The 17,960-nt window shown below is 45.4% G+C and overlaps 1 protein-coding gene and 1 pseudogene across 2 annotated transcripts; one reads left to right on the top strand and one right to left on the bottom strand.

Moving 5' to 3' along the window:
- Positions 1 to 1,026: 1,026 nt before the first annotated feature.
- Positions 1,027 to 4,868, bottom strand: LOC310854996 (protein ABHD15; the record flags this gene model as incomplete). Its single annotated transcript, XM_083759807.1, has 3 exons — positions 1,027 to 2,029; positions 2,928 to 3,157; positions 4,095 to 4,868. The coding sequence occupies 3 exons, from the start codon at positions 4,866 to 4,868 to the stop codon at positions 1,027 to 1,029; spliced, it is 2,007 nt and encodes a 668-aa protein (XP_083615933.1).
- Positions 4,869 to 5,917: 1,049 nt separating this feature from the next.
- LOC310854989 (serine--tRNA ligase, mitochondrial-like) lies at positions 5,918 to 7,419 on the top strand (annotated as a pseudogene). The gene has a single exon. The product of its transcript is annotated as a serine--tRNA ligase, mitochondrial-like (transcript).
- The last annotated feature ends 10,541 nt before the right edge of the window (positions 7,420 to 17,960 follow it).

Here is a 17,960-nt window from a genome sequence, read left to right as displayed (position 1 = left end):
ATTATTAACATCTATTAAAAAGAAAAACAAGAAAAAAAAAAAGTATAGATTGTGCAAAAAAGAAAAACAAACTGAATGTCAAGACAGATTACAGAATATAAGAGTGATTTAAATGTATAAAATAAATTCAGAAACAAAATGTTTAGGGGTTAAATGTAATATTTTGTTTGTAATTACTATTTTTTGTTGGAAGAGGGCTACTGGATAAAGAATCAACTGTAATAAAGTAATTTTAGTAATTTTCTGGTTCTTTCTTTTGCTTACGTGCATGACTGTGCGTGTGTGAGTGACCAGCCGTTCTCAAATATTGTCATATTGTCAGGGAAACCCAAATTGATATGCGTTAGGCCACCAACCCCATCTCACAGAAATGTGGAAATACACGACTAGAAAACCCAATAATCCGTACATGTGACACTGCATATGCAATTCTGTATTTCTGTGAGATCAGGCTGAGGCCACAGACCCCCATAAGGGGAATTCACACATTTTCAAATTTTTAAATGTTTTGAAAATAACAATACCAAGCTGGTTCAAGTGGTTACTCTATTCCTCATTTTGAGAACCACTGTGTTAGAGCAGGCTACAAAAGGAAATGGAAATAGTGTACATCAATGGAGTATATTGTTAGACCTTTGGCCAGTATAAAGTCCAGCTGGAAACCAGTGTTTGTATACTGTTTGCTTGTTTACTTTGTGTAACTCCTACTTTTGTTCTTCTGACAGAAACACTATGCTTTATTATGTTCAGATTAGGAAACATTGAAAGTGAAATTACTGCCGCCGAAGTGAAAATATCGTGAAACTTTCTTAGGTGGCCGGTTAAGACTGATATGAGGTTAGGGGGCTTACGTGGTCGGTTAAGACTGAGGTTATGGTTAGGGTTATTAATTAAACGTGGGTCGCATTGTCCGTTAGGATGTCCGTTGTCGGACATCCTAATCGCAGCCAGTATAGGCTACAGGTGAGCCTGCTGGCTCGATTGCATTAGAGTGCTGAGTATTTTCATTCGAATCCGCTGCCTTGCTCAGCGTGTGTAACTTCGCCTCCACGTGAACTCCCCACTTTCCTCTCCCTCAAAGATTTGTTGCGTCTGTGTTCTTGTCCTCCGCACCATGTTGCCTCTCCTCCGGCGAGGGGGCGGCACGGCGCCAGGCCTGCTCCTCCCCTGTCCCCCGTGCCCCTCGCGCCCCACTGTCGCCCCATGCCCCCTCGCACCCCCCCTTCTCTCCTCCTTCAGGAAGTCGGCCACCAGTCTGAAGTATTCCAGTATGGCAGCGTGACTCCAGTTGCGCGTCGTGGCTTTCTCTGGCCCTCCCTGCGTGCTGCCCCACTCGTCCCGTGCGAACCCGCAGTGCCCCCCCGTGTCCGTCGTCACCAGCAGGAAATATGGGTTGCTGTGGAACAGCGGGAGAGGCGTGGTGGAGGCGGGGGGCAATAGCGGGTCGTCGCGGCTGCGTACGCAGAGCACGGGGACCGCCACCTCGTCTGCGTCTCTCAGAGGCTCGTTCCTTTCCCAGTAGCCGTCCCAGTCCTTGGCGGGGTAAGCCCTCTCCCCCAGTGCCCAGACCTCCGAGGGCCCCGTGGTGACTCCTCTCGGGGGAGAAGTCACCCCGGATCTCTTGCCTTTCGGAGGGCCGGGTGAGCCTGTCGGAGGGCCGGGTGAGCCTGTCGGAGGGCCGGGTGAGCCTGTCGGAGGGCCGGGTGAGCCTGTCGGAGGGCCGGGTGAGCCTGTCGGAGGGCCGGGTGAGCCTGTCGGAGGGCCGGGTGAGCCTGTCGGAGGGCCGGGTGAGCCTGTCGGAGGGCCGGGTGAGCCTGTCGGAGGGCTGGGTGAGCCTGTCGGAGGGCCGGGTGAGCCTGTCGGAGGGCTGGGTGAGCCTGTCGGAGGGCCTGGTGTAGGAGGTCTGGGTGTCGTCTGCCGAGGCTGGGTGGAGGTGGAGGAGCAGAACAGAGCCTCCTCGTAGTCACTGAGGGAGGAAGAGCGGAGGATACGATCCACGTCCACAGCTGCACTGAAGGAGGTCGCATACCTGAGAAGATATGGGTGAATAGTGTCTCATTTTAAATAGAGGCTATGCACGTGACATCATCGTACCTGGAAGCAGGCCCGGATTAACAATGGAACTTAAGCTCCAGGGCCCACAGCTTGCAGGGCCCTGTGCGAGACTATTGCAAATAGGTAGGCTACAGCTGTTGCTGCGTCGAAACCGTATTCATAGGAAACCAATGTCAATGTAACGCAACACAGGACCTAGTGTTTTTGGTTTTTGCCAACAGTTTCTTAACCAATATGCACTGGGAGGAGACTCAAAATAGCAGATCCAGTGTCGGGGCGCAGCCTTATAACTCTACGGGAGCAGTGGCAATAGTGCTGGCAGTGCGCTGAACGCACACGCGTTCATTCACTGGGCGCGCAAATGCAAAAGTGTCGTTCTTGATTGTGTTACGCACAAGTGAATCCCATGCGTACACGCGAACATGGGGCCTTTTGATTTGGTGTAGCGGCCCTCGGAGGGGTTGATTCGGCACTGCCTGGAAGTTAATCAGGAACGCCTACTGAGTGGCAAAAAACAACTCCCTGGCCTTGACAGCCCATACATCCAAACATCCGATTGTGTTAAAGGACGTTAAACGCACCAACATTCCAAGCTGTATGGAAAGCTTCAATTATTGTCTTTCTACCTCTAAAGTTGTTGTTTGCACACTCATGTGAAGGCGCATACATCATACATCACATTCCGTGCTCAGCCAATCAAATCATCACAAATGTCATTCTGGCCAATCACTTTTGGCGTCTACACTTTTCTGCCCTCAATTTTTATCCTCAATATGTACTTTGCTCAGCCAATCAAATCATCGTGTTTGTGTTCACATGCAGGTGATAATTTTTCTAAAGTTTGGAAGCTTCGTTTTCAATAACCACCTCACCTGCTGAACTGCAGTTTTCTGTGGATGAGCGCCCCCCAGTGGTAGACGGGAGGCATGGGCGTCTGGAACCACAGCTGGCCCCGGAGCACCGGCGAGATGGTGGCGGCCGCCGTCAGGTGGGAGGCGGAGCCACACTCCCCTAGGTAGGACAGCAGGACCCCCGAACCGGAGCCCTCGCTCACCGCCACCAGCACAGAGGACGGGTGACAGTTACGCACGTAAGCCACTGCCTGGAAAGGGGTTAAAGGGGATTAATGGGGTGTTCTTTTTTATATTTTGTTTTGGGTTTTGGCTTTTATGCCTTTCATGTATAGTCTAGTTAGGCCGCTTTTCCACCGGGGTTGAACCGGTTCAGTTATTGTATTCCCGCCTAATATTTATAGGCTACCACTGAAAATTAATTGGTTCAGAACCCTTAAAGTTGCTTCAGAACTGGAACCAAAAAAATGGCCACCGGTTGTCCGGTTCCGTAAAAGCACCAAGGTTCCAAGAATGTAGAATTAACTGGTTCTAGAACCAAAGCTCTTTTGGTGGAAAAGGGGCCAAGAAAATGGGGAGAGAGATGGGCATTGGGGAGTGGCTCACAGCAAAGGTCGTCGAGATCAGGAATCAAACCTGCAACAAGCTGTCGAAGTCTATGCCAGTCTTCCGGGCCTGTTGTTACTTTATCCACTTAAACTTGCTTAAACTTAAAACCCTATATACTTGTATTGACCAGGGTCAGGTTCTTTTCCTTCTACACCAAAACTTTGCCAAAAATAGCCATTCTACGAGATCACAATGTGTTGAGATGCTTTGTGAGCTGGCAGATCTGATATCGTACTCTAGGGTTTACGTGGTTAAAGGAAGTTTAATTTCAAGTTTGATATCTGCTGTTGGGCAGAAACCATGCAGCTACAGTAACTCCATAATGTAACATTTTCAGGAATTGTATTTATTTATATATTTATTTAAGACAAAGCAATACTGCCTCATCAAAGTTGGTATTGTGACTTTATATATTGTCAACTACTTGCATGAGTGCGGAGAGGTGGTTGAAGTTAGCTGCTTTGGCAGACAGTTTGAGGGGCCACTGGAGTTGGCTGCTGGTTTCTCCCCGACAGTGACGAATAATAGATGTACACACATTAGAGCGACTGTAAAAGCTCACTTGTACAGTCACTGTACCTGCTCAAGATCGTCCGGGTCCCCAAACTCGGTCAGTCGCGGGGTGGTGAGCGGGCAGCCGGCCGTGCCACGCGGGTGAAACACCACCGCGTAGAACCCCTGACACAGGGCCAGGTGGCAGAGCTCCTTCAGGTGGGGGGTCAGCCCTCCCAAGAACTGCGGCACGAGGATGAGGACGGGCGGGGTGGAGGTGAAGCAGCCCAGTGCCTTCGTCCCAGCCGGCTGACGCTCCCTCTCTCTCTTGGCCTCGGCCCTGCTCTCCCTCCCGGCCGCTTCCACGGCCCAGTCCAACGCCACCGTCCCCCCGTCTCTCATTAACAGGTGGTCCCGGCTGAACTGCACTGGACTCTGCTGGCCGTCGCAACAGCTCCCCCACAGCAGCCCGCGCAGCGTCTGGACGTGGGGGTCTCCTCGGGGCCAGGCTGCCAGCCTCGGCAGGGCCAGAGAGCCACAGTGCTGGAACAGGTGTCGGGCCAGAGCGGTGGGCTGGCACGCCACGCCACGGCGGGGCCAACGTTGTCGAGGTGTGCTGCTCTGTTCGGGGCCAGATGTTGTCCCCACAGGGCCGTCCTCGTCCCAGGATCCCTCTGCCGTTATGTTTAGCTGTGGGAGTTCCAGAAGCCAACAGACGGCGAGCCAGAGCCTCCAGGCGCCAGCCCTCGCAGCGTGCCAGAGCCAAAGCTGTGCTGTGGGCCAGTGCAGGCCCAGGGAGAGCAGCAGGAGAAGCAGTGATGGAAGGAGGCACAGCACACATTCACATACTGAGACTGACATCGGCAAAGCCAGGTACAGGAGCTAGATGAAGGCTGATTTCTAACTGGTGCTACTGTCCCCCAGTATATTTAGTCCTTAATATTAATATGGCACTCTAAGGAGTGAACAGGACTTGAATTTCCATCCGATATTCCCAATTGTCTCCAGGTCCAATAATCAGCATATGGTCTGTATTTATATAAATGTCAGTCTATGAATCCCTACAGTTCAAACTCTCCTCTCCGTTTGCTCTGTGCTCCTCCTCCTGCTCCTCATAAATCATTGGCCACCGCCCACCAGCTCCAACAAAAACACAAAGTGAGCAAATAGAAGGCAACACACTATGTCCTATATTAAGGAAACAAACGCATTCTACATTGTGGCTTGTCCTATAGACTACCTGTCATATTTCTGTTGTCATTTAAAAATCAGACCCGTCTGAAGTGAGTTGTACTGTACTGTCTGTACTGTACTGTACTGTACTGTACTGTACTGTACTGTACTGTACTGTACTGTACTGTACTGTACTGTACTGTACTGTACTGTACTGTACTTACATGCTTAAAATTAATCTGTGTAATTAACATCCAGTGTGTGGATGTTAATTACACAGATACAGTATCGGAGACGTGCATAACTGTGACAATACACCTCGCACTGTTTTGTCATTATTTTATTTGTGTATGAATATTTTCTCCTGAAACTCCTCTGGGTCTCAGGCAAATTATCATGCTTGTTTGTTATGTTCGCCTCTCTGCAATATTGCAAGAGAGGTATTATTGTCTCCACCAGGCCGACAGAGTGTGTGTGTGTGTGTGTGTGTGTGGTTTAGCCAGCTAATCTCTGGCTAAACCATTGGCTAATGGGTCTGCAGACCACCGCGGACCGGCTCTATGACTCAGACATAACCATATATGGGCATAGCCTATACGATGACATCAGGGAATATTGGTCGGTTGAGGTGAGGGTGTACTGAGGAGTACAGGCCGGCCAACTACAGTGGTGCTATGACCCATTGAAGTGACTGCCACAGGTTTATTGTTTTTGAGGGGAAAAACGCCAAGGAAATCATGGCGACGTGCATGAGCGTGATCTCTCGGGTTGGTATCACCACAACATTGCGTGCATTCAGACCGGTGACCAGGCAGGGGACAGAGATGTTCAGCACCCCACGTCGCCTGTCTCATGGGTCCCGCAGCAGTCTGTACGAACACATCCTGGCAGGGTACAGTGGCAAACCTGACATAGACATGGCAGCTGTGTGTGAGCACATTAACAAAGTCATAGCCAACGTGGAGAACAGGAAAAGCGACCTGCGAGCGGACGACGTCAGAGAAATGCCCTGAGTGTGGCAGCAGCTGCAGGCGGTGAAGAGGGACATCTCTGAGCTGGAGCGGCAGAAAGAGGCCATCAGTGACACAGTCAGGTTACTAGTGCAGAAGAATGACAAGAAAGCCCTTGCCATTCTGCCTGAGTACATCCAGGCTTGGCAGAAAGGGTGAGACATCCGCAGCAAGCTGAAGGAACTTTACCCCAAGGAGAACGAGCTGGAACGGGAACACTATGGACGAGCTCTCAGATTGCCCAACACCACACACCCTGACGTGCCAGTTGGAGAGCAGAGTGAAGCCAGAGTGGTGGAGCTGCTCGGTGAGAAACCAGCGGTTGACTTCAAGCCCAGAGGCCACGTAGAACTAGGTGAGAAATTGGACACCATAAGACAAAGGCCCATATCTCTGGCCACCGGTCGTACTATTTGATGGGAGCTGGGGCCAGATTACAGACTGCTCTACAGAACGATATGTTGAGAGGAGCCGTTTTCGAGGGCTGTGTTATGCAGCCCAATGCTTATCTGTCTCAAGTCTACTCACTAGATCCCACCCGCTTCCCTGACCTCAACCTCGCTGGAACCGGAGAGGTTGGGGTGGCGGGTTACTTCATGGACCACGCTGTGAACTGGAAGGACCTGCCGGTCAGGAGTGTGTGCAGCAGCACATGTTACAGAGCAGAGACGGATACGGGCAGAGAAGCGTGGGGACTGTTCAGGGTCCATCACTTCAACAAGGTGGAGATGTTTGGAGTGACGGCAGACGAGACGGGGGAGGAGAGCGCTCTGCTGCTGGAGGAGTTTGTCTCGCTCCAAAAAGAGATATTCTCCTCTCTGGAGCTGCACTGCAGGGTGTTGGACATGCCGGCGCAGGAACTGGGCACACCAGCCCACAGGAAGTATGACATTGAAGCCTGGATGCCCGGCAGGAACAGCTACGGAGAGATCTCCAGTGCCTCTAACTGCACGGACTACCAGAGCAGACGCCTAAACATCCTGTATGAGAGGGAGGACGGCAGCCTGCAGTATGCTCACACGGTGAATGCCACAGTGTGCGCCGTCCCCCGGACCGCCATAGCGATCCTGGAGACTCACCAGACTAAAGAGGGAACAGTGCGCGTTCCCCGAGCCTTGCAGCCCTATCTGGGTCTGGAAGTTATCGAGGAGCCAACCTATGCTCCTCTGAAATACGTCGGACCCAACCAGTCGAGTCCACCACCCAGACCTACCTCCAAGACCACATGACGCACACAATCGCAGAATGGTAGCGAGGCTCAGCTGAAGAGTAAAAGGCCCAGACTGGCTACATTGGTGCTGTGATCAATAAACTAGGTCGCTTACATTTCATGAGCTTTCATTAGTCTTTCATTAGTGTATATCATATGGTAGAGCAAATATGATTTCTAGCAATGTCATGGAGTCTTTAATGTATGTTGACTTATGAGAGGTTCGAAAATAGCCGATCGACAACCTCTATACATTTTATTCAACTGTAGATTTAGTCAACTAAAATCTTATATTTAGTTGACTAGTCACTAGTCAACTAAATATAAGATTATAATGGATTGTAATGGATTATTGCACTTTTATATGCACTAGTCACTAGTGCATAGAAAAGTGCAATAATACATTAAAATCCATTATTATTATTTAATATTTACCTACACTATGTGTGATTATTTGTCCTACACTACAGCTAATCCCCTCTAGGGGGCAAAATTGTCCCACACTGAAATCTATGTAATTACAAAATGTTGGAACTATCAGGTCGATTTTGAAGGTGCAGTTTACCAGGTCGTGATACATAAATTGGCCTCGCTCTGCGCACATTCGTATTATGAAAGGCATATCGGCCCGTGTTGAACGCACTCGGCCCGTGTTGAACGCACACACATTTGGCATACCGCGTCCCTGAATATTTTAGCATTGTGGGAGTGTCCATATGTTAATTATTCTCGCTTTGCGCAATTTGCTATTAAGCCCCTTGACCTAAAGACACTCAGCGCATAACGATTAGACGTGGGTCTGACCACCTCATAAACGCAAAAAGCACTGTTTGATTTGACACTTGAGCGGCTCTGGAAGGCTGGTAGAGTGTTGCCATGTCTGTTTATTATAAGCGGCTTATTTTTCTGTAAAGTTGCTTTGTGTGGTTGCTTTTCTTGTTTCTAAAGTGGTTATTTGGGCTTTTCTCCTAATGTTGTTTAAACCAGTGATCGTCACACAGCACATTCCCATGTCAAGGATCCCCAGATGAATGCATTTGCCCAACTAAGGACAGCTAATCCAAAAATTAAATAAAAAGATTACTTTTGAAAATAGCAGATCTATACCAGCTCACAATGCATCACATTCATTCATTAAAACTATGAACTCTGACTGCAGGGGGATATATAATGATCATTATAACAATGTGCAAGAACATATTTAAAAAGAAGGAAGAACTTTATATTTGTGGACAATCAAAATATGTTTTTTTATTTTAATGTGGTGTCATTCAAATTAATCTGGATATGGCAGACTCACTATTTAGAAAATAAAAACATGGCACTTCATTTAAAATAGGTTACAGACCCCTGTTATATGCGCTTATTTTTATAGACCTATTTACTTGTTTCTATGAGACATGGCAGTTTTGCGTCTTTAAAAAAAAAAATTGAGATTAGAAACGGCCATAATTCTTTCATTTCTCAACCTTAAAAATAAATAAAAACATCTCCATAATCCGTGGGAAATGTGCTTTCATATGCTGTATCACACCCGATTCAAGTCTTCTTCAATAAAATGCTACGAGCGAACTCAGCGAAGACCATACCATCGGGGCCACAGCATTACGCAGCACGCATTCAACTCATTCCTTCGTCGTGACTTGAATGAAATAAAATATAATAAACGTTATTTTACTGGTGTTTTTCAATAGAAACAAATAAAGAGCGTGTGTAGGCTACTGTGTGCAAGTGCAACAGTACATATACATGCATGCACTAGGCTATATTTCTTCCGTGTCGGGATGGTGATTGAGCTCTTCAAGTTCACAGCCCGTTTGGTCTTTCATAAAAAAACGTTGATATTAGCCTATAAACACTCATGGTTCTCTCATTTCTCAACCGTTTTATTAAATGTAAAAATCTCCATATTCCTTATGAATCTTGCTTTCATTCGCTGTATGGTACATGGTTCTATCGTTATCGAATTAATTAATTACGCATGGATTGTTTATATGCTGCTATCTACTCGCAATTCCATTCCGATCTGAAAGGTGGGTCTGTTCTTTTGAGGCATAAAGGTGACAGCATGCAGTGCAATAGGAATAATTAACCCAAATGTGACAAAGGCATGTCATGTCTTCTATGGTGCCAGCCTGAAGAAATGTCATACCACGATCCCCAAAGTGCGCATTCCGTATGTGACATCAGCTGACTGGTAAAGAGAATAGTACGGACATGTTGATTGGGTACGTCTCAAACACGCCTTAAACACACCCATGACTAATTCAAGGCCGTTTTGCGCACTCCGCGGGGTGTCAAAAGCGCTTCTTAACATGCCCAAAATTGCAATATGACATACTACACGCCCCCAGATCATAATACTGTAATTAGATTAGTAATATAGAAGTAAGTAACATAGAAGTCCTAAATCGACCCCTATGAGTATTATTACCTATTTTAATATACAATTTAGGCATTTAGCTCTTAATCCAGAGTGATTTCTAGTAAGCAAGGAAAACCAGAACCTATCATAAATGATACGTTTATACTCACTCTCTCATGGCCGGGTACAGTAGCAGTATGAAAACAATTGACAAACAATGACCCACAGGTTTTATCTACACTGGGATAGTTTTAGGATTAATAAAGTATCCATCCATCCATCACACAGGAAGACAGCTGAGGCTTTGATGTGGGTAGTGAAATATTACTTTTTATTCAGCATCCATCAAGTCACATTGATTATTCATGGTTACAATTTGATTCATTTAACATAATCTCAGGTTACGTAAAAGCATTTTCAACAATAATACAGCTTTACTACATGGATTGGATTTTTCAAAAAATGCTTACTGATGCCAGGGCCATCATATATGATTCATTGCAGTGAATGAATTGGCGTGAGCTTCTAGATCTGCAATTTTTGGTCTTAAATTAATCTTGTAAAGAAAGACATGCCCCAAATAAGGATGCCAGTTTGAAACTGTTTAAAGAGTTGCCCACCCCTAGTGTAAAGCATACGTTATACAGTTAGTTACCTCACTGTTACTAGCTCTAGTCTTGCTAGATTTACATATTGTGGAAGCAATTGGACTGCCCCGAAGTTATGATAATGTTTTGGGTCTATGTGGGCATGGGGTTTTCCTAAATGAGTATTATATCTCTCCATATTTAACAGAAGTCAGCAGTCCTGCATTCATGATTGAATGTTAGGTTGTCTGTGCAAATTCCTGCTATGAACCTCAGAGCTGGCAGCGAAGTGTTTCTGAATGTTGATGTTTATCTTTACATCACACCTGCATATCAGTATGCATAGAACATGCACAGCATTCATTTAACTCTGTGATGGTGCATGCATTCAGATAAATTCACAAAGGATTTAACTGCACGGTAGCCTGGGGATGTACGTAGACGAATCACTCTCACTTATTGCTGTCATCTTCACACGTCGACAGGTGGCAGATGTGTTTTCATCTGCCATTTTAAAATTATTATGCTTAAGTTAAGTTGAGGCATTATAAGTGCATGCATATCTGTGGTAAGGCTGTGAATGTGATGACCTCATCACATTTGTGAAGACGGCTATGGCCGTTTTTAGCCCAATGAGTGTTTTTTTCATGCAAAACTAATGCTTGCAATTGATTCAGAATCATGAATAACCCCTAGTTTGTCACATGCTACAGGCTCTCTGAGTCGGTTCCACGTTTTAAATCGTAGCCTATAGACTATCTTTTAATCCTAATTTCTCCTGATTGTGTTTTACTGATTGTTTCTCTGCCTTAAACTTCTAACTGTCTACCTAAATTCTTCCAGGGGTCACAATCGGGCGCTCTGCAGGCCGCTAATTGGGGAACCCTGGTCTAGTGAAATGAACCATTCAAACCACACTGATATGGACTCAGTCATTCATTGTTAGTCCAGTACCTGCCTGTAGACCCCATCGCAATTTGGTGTTGGGGGAATTTCTCACTTGAACTGAGTCAATGGGTCCCTAGACATGAAAAATCAATGAGGTGCTTGTCCGCCATAGTGCCACGAATGGCGCAATGGCCACATCAAAAATGGCCGCCATCGGCTATGATGAAAATCCAACCTTTTTGTTTTTTAGTGTTTAAGCACATGTAATACATTCATTTTGACTAATTGTGGTGTGTGGAATTCATTTCTGATATTGTTTTGATGATTTGGGGTGATTTTGACCTTGAAAGGTCATAGTCAAGGTCATTTTGCTATTCCACAGACCTTGGCCATAACTTGTCCATTTTTAGGAGTAAGAACAGGAACAATAAGTCTATTTCAACTAAATCTGACTCTTAAAATTAATTTCTGATATTGTTTTGACCATTAGGGATCATCCTGTCATTGAATTATTGATGTTAATGTCATTTTTCAATAATTTGATTATGATTCTTTAGTCGCTTTTACTATATATTTTCATGATTTGTTTTCTTTACATAAACAAAATACATGGGCATGAGAAAAACAACAACAGCACCATATGTGCTGTGTGAATAAGCCCATTGTACAAAAGACTCTGTCCATGGCCCAAATGAGCCAATTCATTGCTATGGCAACCCCATAGTGGAGGTAAGTCAATATATCATAAGAATCGTTCACTTGATGGTACAAGCACCAAATTTGGTACACAACTTGTGCTTCAGAACCTACTCTCTCAGAAAAGTACGTTGTCCACTTGAAAAAACTAAATGGCCACCATTTTTCAAGATGGCCGCCAAATGAAAAGGGCCTTTTGTGGCAGTTCTGGACAACCGTGGGTCCGACCAACTCGAGACCGGGCACTGCTCTCCCTGTGTGTGTGTGGAACGTGTGTGTCGAATTCGGTGAAGTCGGTGGGGCAAACGGTTCTCGGGTTACATGGATTACAGATGTACAGACACACACAGACTTGAATATATGTCAATGGGCAATGCCCATTGGGTTTTTTTTTAGATGATGGGTAAGAAGAGAGAGATGTGATGTCAGCTGGTGTGGGCTAAGAAGTGGTCAGGGCTAAGATAAAGTATATGAGATGTACAGTAAGTGCAAAGAGAGATGGTGAGGGAGGGAGAAAATTATTTGTACCAATTGACCAAACAGTAGACAGTAGTGTAACAGGTTAAGGTGAGTATAGAGATGGAAATGTTCTAGCAAGTGAAGCCAGTGTATTGAGAATATGGGACATATGTGTCAGGAGTTATTTGCCGTACGGTTGGAAACGGTGGCACTGATGAAAAGGAGGCACAGCTGGAGGTGGCAGAATTAAGGATGCTATGGTTCTCATTAGGAGTGAAAAGGAAGGACTTGATCAGAAATTACTAAATTAGAGGATCAGCCCAGGTTAGAAGGTTTGGGGATAAAGCAAGAGAGGTGAGGTTGAGATGGTTTAGACATGTGAAAAGGAGGGATGAGGGTACATTGGGAGAAGGATGCTGAAGATGTAGCTGCCAGGTAAGAGGATGGCCAAAGACGAGGTTTAAGGATGCTGTGAGAGATGACATGAAGGTGGCAGGTCACAGAGGAAGATGTAGAAAACAAAACCAAAAGGGGTCCTCCCCTTTTCCCTGTGCGTGCACACACACACACACACACACACACACACACACACACACACACACACACACACACACACACACACGGTACTGTACAGGACACTACAGTATGTTACAGTACAGTATGGTAAAGTACAGTAACGTGCGGTACGGCATGGTACAGTATGATACCATAAGGTATGGTACAGTACAGTATGATGCCGTACAGTACAGTAAGGTACAGTATGATACCATACCGTACCGTACCTTACTGTATGGTATCATACTGTACAATACTGTACTGTACTGTACTGTACTGTACTGTACTGTACTGTACTGTACCGTACTGCATGGTACCATACTGTACCATACTGTACCTTACTGTATGGTATCATACTGTACAATACTGTACTGTACTGTACTGTACTGTACCGTACTGCATGGTACCATACTGTACCATACTGTACCTTACTGTATGGTATCATACTGTACCTTACTGTACTGTACGGCATCATACTGTACTGTACCATACCTTATGGTATCATACTGTACCATGCCGTACTGCACGTTACTGTACTTTACCATACTGTACTGTAATATACTGTAGTGTCCTGTACAGTACCGTGTGTGTGTGTGTGTGTGTGTGTGTGTGTGTGTGTGTGTGTGTGTGTGTGTGTGTGTGTGTGTGTGTGTGTGTGTGTGTGTGTGTGTGCACGCACAGGGAAAAGGGGAGGACCCCTTTTGGTTTTGTTTTCTACATCTTCCTCTGTGACCTGCCACCTTCATGTCATCTCTCACAGCATCCTTAAACCTCGTCTTTGGCCATCCTCTTACCTGGCAGCTACATCTTCAGCATCCTTCTCCCAATGTACCCTCATCCCTCCTTTTCACATGTCTAAACCATCTCAACCTCACCTCTCTTGCTTTATCCCCAAACCTTCTAACCTGGGCTGATCCTCTAATTCAGTAATTTCTGATAATGTCCTTCCTTTTCACTCCTAATGAGAACCATAGCATCCTTAATTCTGCCACCTCCAGCTGTGCCTCCTTTTCATCAGCCACCGTTTCCAACCGTACGGCATGGCTGGTCTCACTACCATCGTATACATCTTCCCTCTCACTGGTAGCCTTCTGTCACAAATAACTCCTGACACATATGTCCCATATTCTCAATACACTGGCTTCACTTGCTAGAACATTTCCATCTCTATACTCACCTTAACGTGTTACACTACTGTCTACTGTTTGGTCAATTGGTACAAATCATTTTCTCCCTCCCTCACCATCTCTCTTTGCACTTACTGTACATCTCATATACTTTATCTTAGCCCTGACCACTTCTTAGCCCACACCACCTGACATCAAATCTCTCTCTTCTTACCCATCATCTAAAAAAAACCCCAATGGGCATTGCCCATTGACATATATTCAAGTCTGTGTGTGTCTGTACATCTGTAATCCACGTAACCCGAGAACCGTTTGCCCCACCGACTTCACCGAATTCGACACACACGTTCCACACACCCACAGGGAGTGCAGTGCCCGGTCTCGAGTTGGTCGGACCCACGGTTGTCCAGAACTGCCACAAAAGGCCCTTTTCATTTGGCGGCCATCTTGAAAAATGGTGGCCATTTAGTTTTTTCAAGTGGACAACGTACTTTTCTGAGAGAGTAGGTTCTGAAGCACTTGTGTACCAAATTTGGTGCTTGCACCATCAAGTGAACGATTCTTATGATATATTGACTTACCTCCACTATGGGGTTGCCATAGCAATGAATTGGCTCATTTGGGCCATGGACAGAGTATTTTGTACAATGGGCTTATTCACACAGCACATATGGTGCTGTTGTTGTTTTTCTCATGCCCATGTATTTTGTTTATGTAAAGAAAACAAATCATGAAAATATATAGTAAAAGCGACTAAAGAATCATAATCGAATTATTGAAAAATGACATTAACATCAATAATTCAATGACAGGATGATCCCTAATGGTCAAAACAATATCAGAAATTAATTTTAAGAGTCAGATTTAGTTGAAATAGACTTATTGTTCCTGTTCTTACTCCTAAAAATGGACAAGTTATGGCCAAGGTCTGTGGAATAGCAAAATGACCTTGACTATGACCTTTCAAGGTCAAAATCACCCCAAATCATCAAAACAATATCAGAAATGAATTCCACACACCACAATTAGTCAAAATGAATGTATTACATGTGCTTAAACACTAAAAAACAAAAAGGTTGGATTTTCATCATAGCCGATGGCGGCCATTTTTGATGTGGCCATTGCGCCATTCGTGGCACTATGGCGGACAAGCACCTCATTGATTTTTCATGTCTAGGGACCCATTGACTCAGTTCAAGTGAGAAATTCCCCCAACACCAAATTGCGATAGGGTCTACAGGCAGGTACTGGACTATGTTACTTTCTTAGCTTACGCATGTTTCATGATAAATGCTTTTATGTGATGTATTCCCATGCTTTTGTTCTTGCTTAAATGTAAATCGCTCTGGATTAAGAGCGTCTGCTAAATGCCTAAATTGTAAATTGTAAAATTGATTTCACTGTTTGACCCACACATCCACACTGTCCCTGCTGATTTCACTGTTTGACCCATCCACACTGTCCCTGCTGATTTCACTGTTTGACCCACACATCCACACTGTCCCTGTTGATTTCACTGTGTTCTTGGAGAACGCAAGAGTTGGCTCTTTCCTGTCAATACCCATTAAGACCTGAGGCTGATTCTACAAAATGTCTTCTAAACAGTTTTCTGGGGGAAAGAAACTTATGTTGCTATATCAGTGTATAAGGTATAGTATATCAGTGGTGCATGCTCAAACCTTTTCATGCCAAGCGCCCCCAGAAGCAAAAATGTGAGTTAAAATTGCTTGCTTAAAAAATATATACAGTGTATATGTTACAGTACAATTGGAAAGATTGTACTGTACCGTTTTCTTCAAGTTCACCTCCGTCACAGCGTTGCAGGGCAAATGACGTCTTGGAGGTACCCAGGCTCTGGGGGATGTTGATTTACGCTTCTGTCCCTATCGGGACATAACTCGGACTGAAGATGACTTCGCAACGTTCGGCTGCACGGTTGTTACGACCACCAGTCTAGGGTTAGGGGAAGTAACATAAAATTAAAGTTGAATTTAAAATGGAATATACATTTACAAAAGAAGAACCAACTACAGAAATCTTTACAATAAATACAAAACCACAGAACTCAAAGTAACAAAGCCATAAATCAAAGGTTAGGTTTGGTGGAAGGACAGAGGAATGAAATCTCCGCTGCCAAAGCTGTCAGTCCTTCACAAAAGTCAGTTCATGGGTGATCTTATCAACTATAGTTATGTTGAGTGTTCTCCCAGCCAATCCATGTAGGGCTCATCAGAGCTGGAGAGCATGGAGAATCAGCTGGCAGCCTCCAGTGATCAACAGACATGCAGCTGTCAGTCCATTTGCCAATCTGCACCCCAATTCTCCACCTCAAATAATATAGAATACCAAATAATGTAATGCAAGTATATCTAAATACAAATATACACTAATATGGCTGGCCGTAATAACGGTGACTCGCTGACAGTGATGCAGGTGTCCTGTGTATGTGCGAGGTAGCCATTATGTACACTTAACAAAATAAAATTTTTAATTAAATGTAAAGATATGTTGCTGCAGTCGCTCTCACAGAGTAGTGATGTGCACTCCTGAGTCAGCCATGTCAATGGCTCAGCCCTGTTCTCTCTGGTGGAATTTATTTCTACACAGTCTGTGTCTATGGCAGAGACCAGGGGTGCCCACCATTTTTTGACTTGAGAGCTATATACTTTCAAAATGAAGAGTTCAACAGGGCAGGGCAGGGCAGTTTCTGTGGAGTGGGCCTTCTTGAATCCGGACTGGTTGGGATCCAGCAGATTGTTCTGTGAGAGATGGAGAGAGAGCTGGTTGGAGACAACACGTTCAATGGGTTTAGAAATAAATGAAAGGAGTGATACCGGTCTGTAGTTCTTGACATCTGAGGGGTCAAGGGTTGGTTTCTTGAGGAGTGGTGTTACTCTGGCTGACTTGAGGGCAGATGGGACGCAGCCTGAGGTTACTGAGGTGTTGATGATGGAGGTGATGAAGGGGAGCAGATCAGGTGCGATGGTCTGGAAGATTGGAGACGGGACAGGGTCAAGAGGACAAGTGGTAGGTCTAGAGGATGTTACTAGTTGTATAACCTCGTCTGGGGAAAGAGGAGAGAAGGAGGACATGCATGGTATGTTGGGGTTAGTGTTGGTTGAGTCAGATGCCACTTTATGTGGGAGGGGAGGAAGGGGTCATGCCTATGTTCCCTCAGCCCTATGTTCCCTCAGCCCTATGTTCCCTCAGCCCTATGTTCCCTCAGCCCTATGTTCTCCCATTCCAAAACAGACCCTATATGTTCCCTCAGCCCTATGTTCCCTCAGCCCTATGTTCCCTCAGCCCTATATGTTCCCTCAGCCCTTTGTTCCCTCAGCCCTATGTTCCCTCAGCCCTATGTTCCCTCAGCCCTATGTTCTCCCATTCCAAAACAGACCCTATGTTCCCTCAGCCCTATGGTCCCCCATTCCAAAACAGACCCTATGTTCCCTCAGCCCTATGTTCCCTCAATCCGATAAGTGCAAGTGTAATAAATGTAATAGTGTAATAAGTATAATAGTGTAATAGTGTAATAAGTATAATAGTGTAATAGTGTAATAAGTATAATAGTGTATAGTGTAATACAGACAGCATTTTTTCCCCAATGAAATTGGCTGACAGCTTGTCTTGTCTCGTCATAATAATAGGTTCATAATAATTACTCAAATTAATTAACTTATAATTATATCGGTCGGCCTCATGGTGGCGCTATAACAGCCCACTTTACGTTTTGGCTTATAACTCTTGAACCATATCGTGTGTACGGTTGCAAGTTGGTCATCTCCGTCAACTTTTTGCAAGATTCTATAACCTGGACGTGGCAGAGCTTGCTATGACTCACGTAGTCCTGGGTGTCGCCTCTAGACGAGGCAGGTCACGTACA

Source organism: Protomyctophum parallelum (assembly GCF_964188405.1).
Source record: "Protomyctophum parallelum genome assembly, chromosome: 1".
In the NCBI taxonomy this organism is placed as follows: Eukaryota; Metazoa; Chordata; class Actinopteri; order Myctophiformes; family Myctophidae; genus Protomyctophum; species Protomyctophum parallelum.
This window is presented reverse-complemented; position numbering and strand designations above follow the sequence as displayed.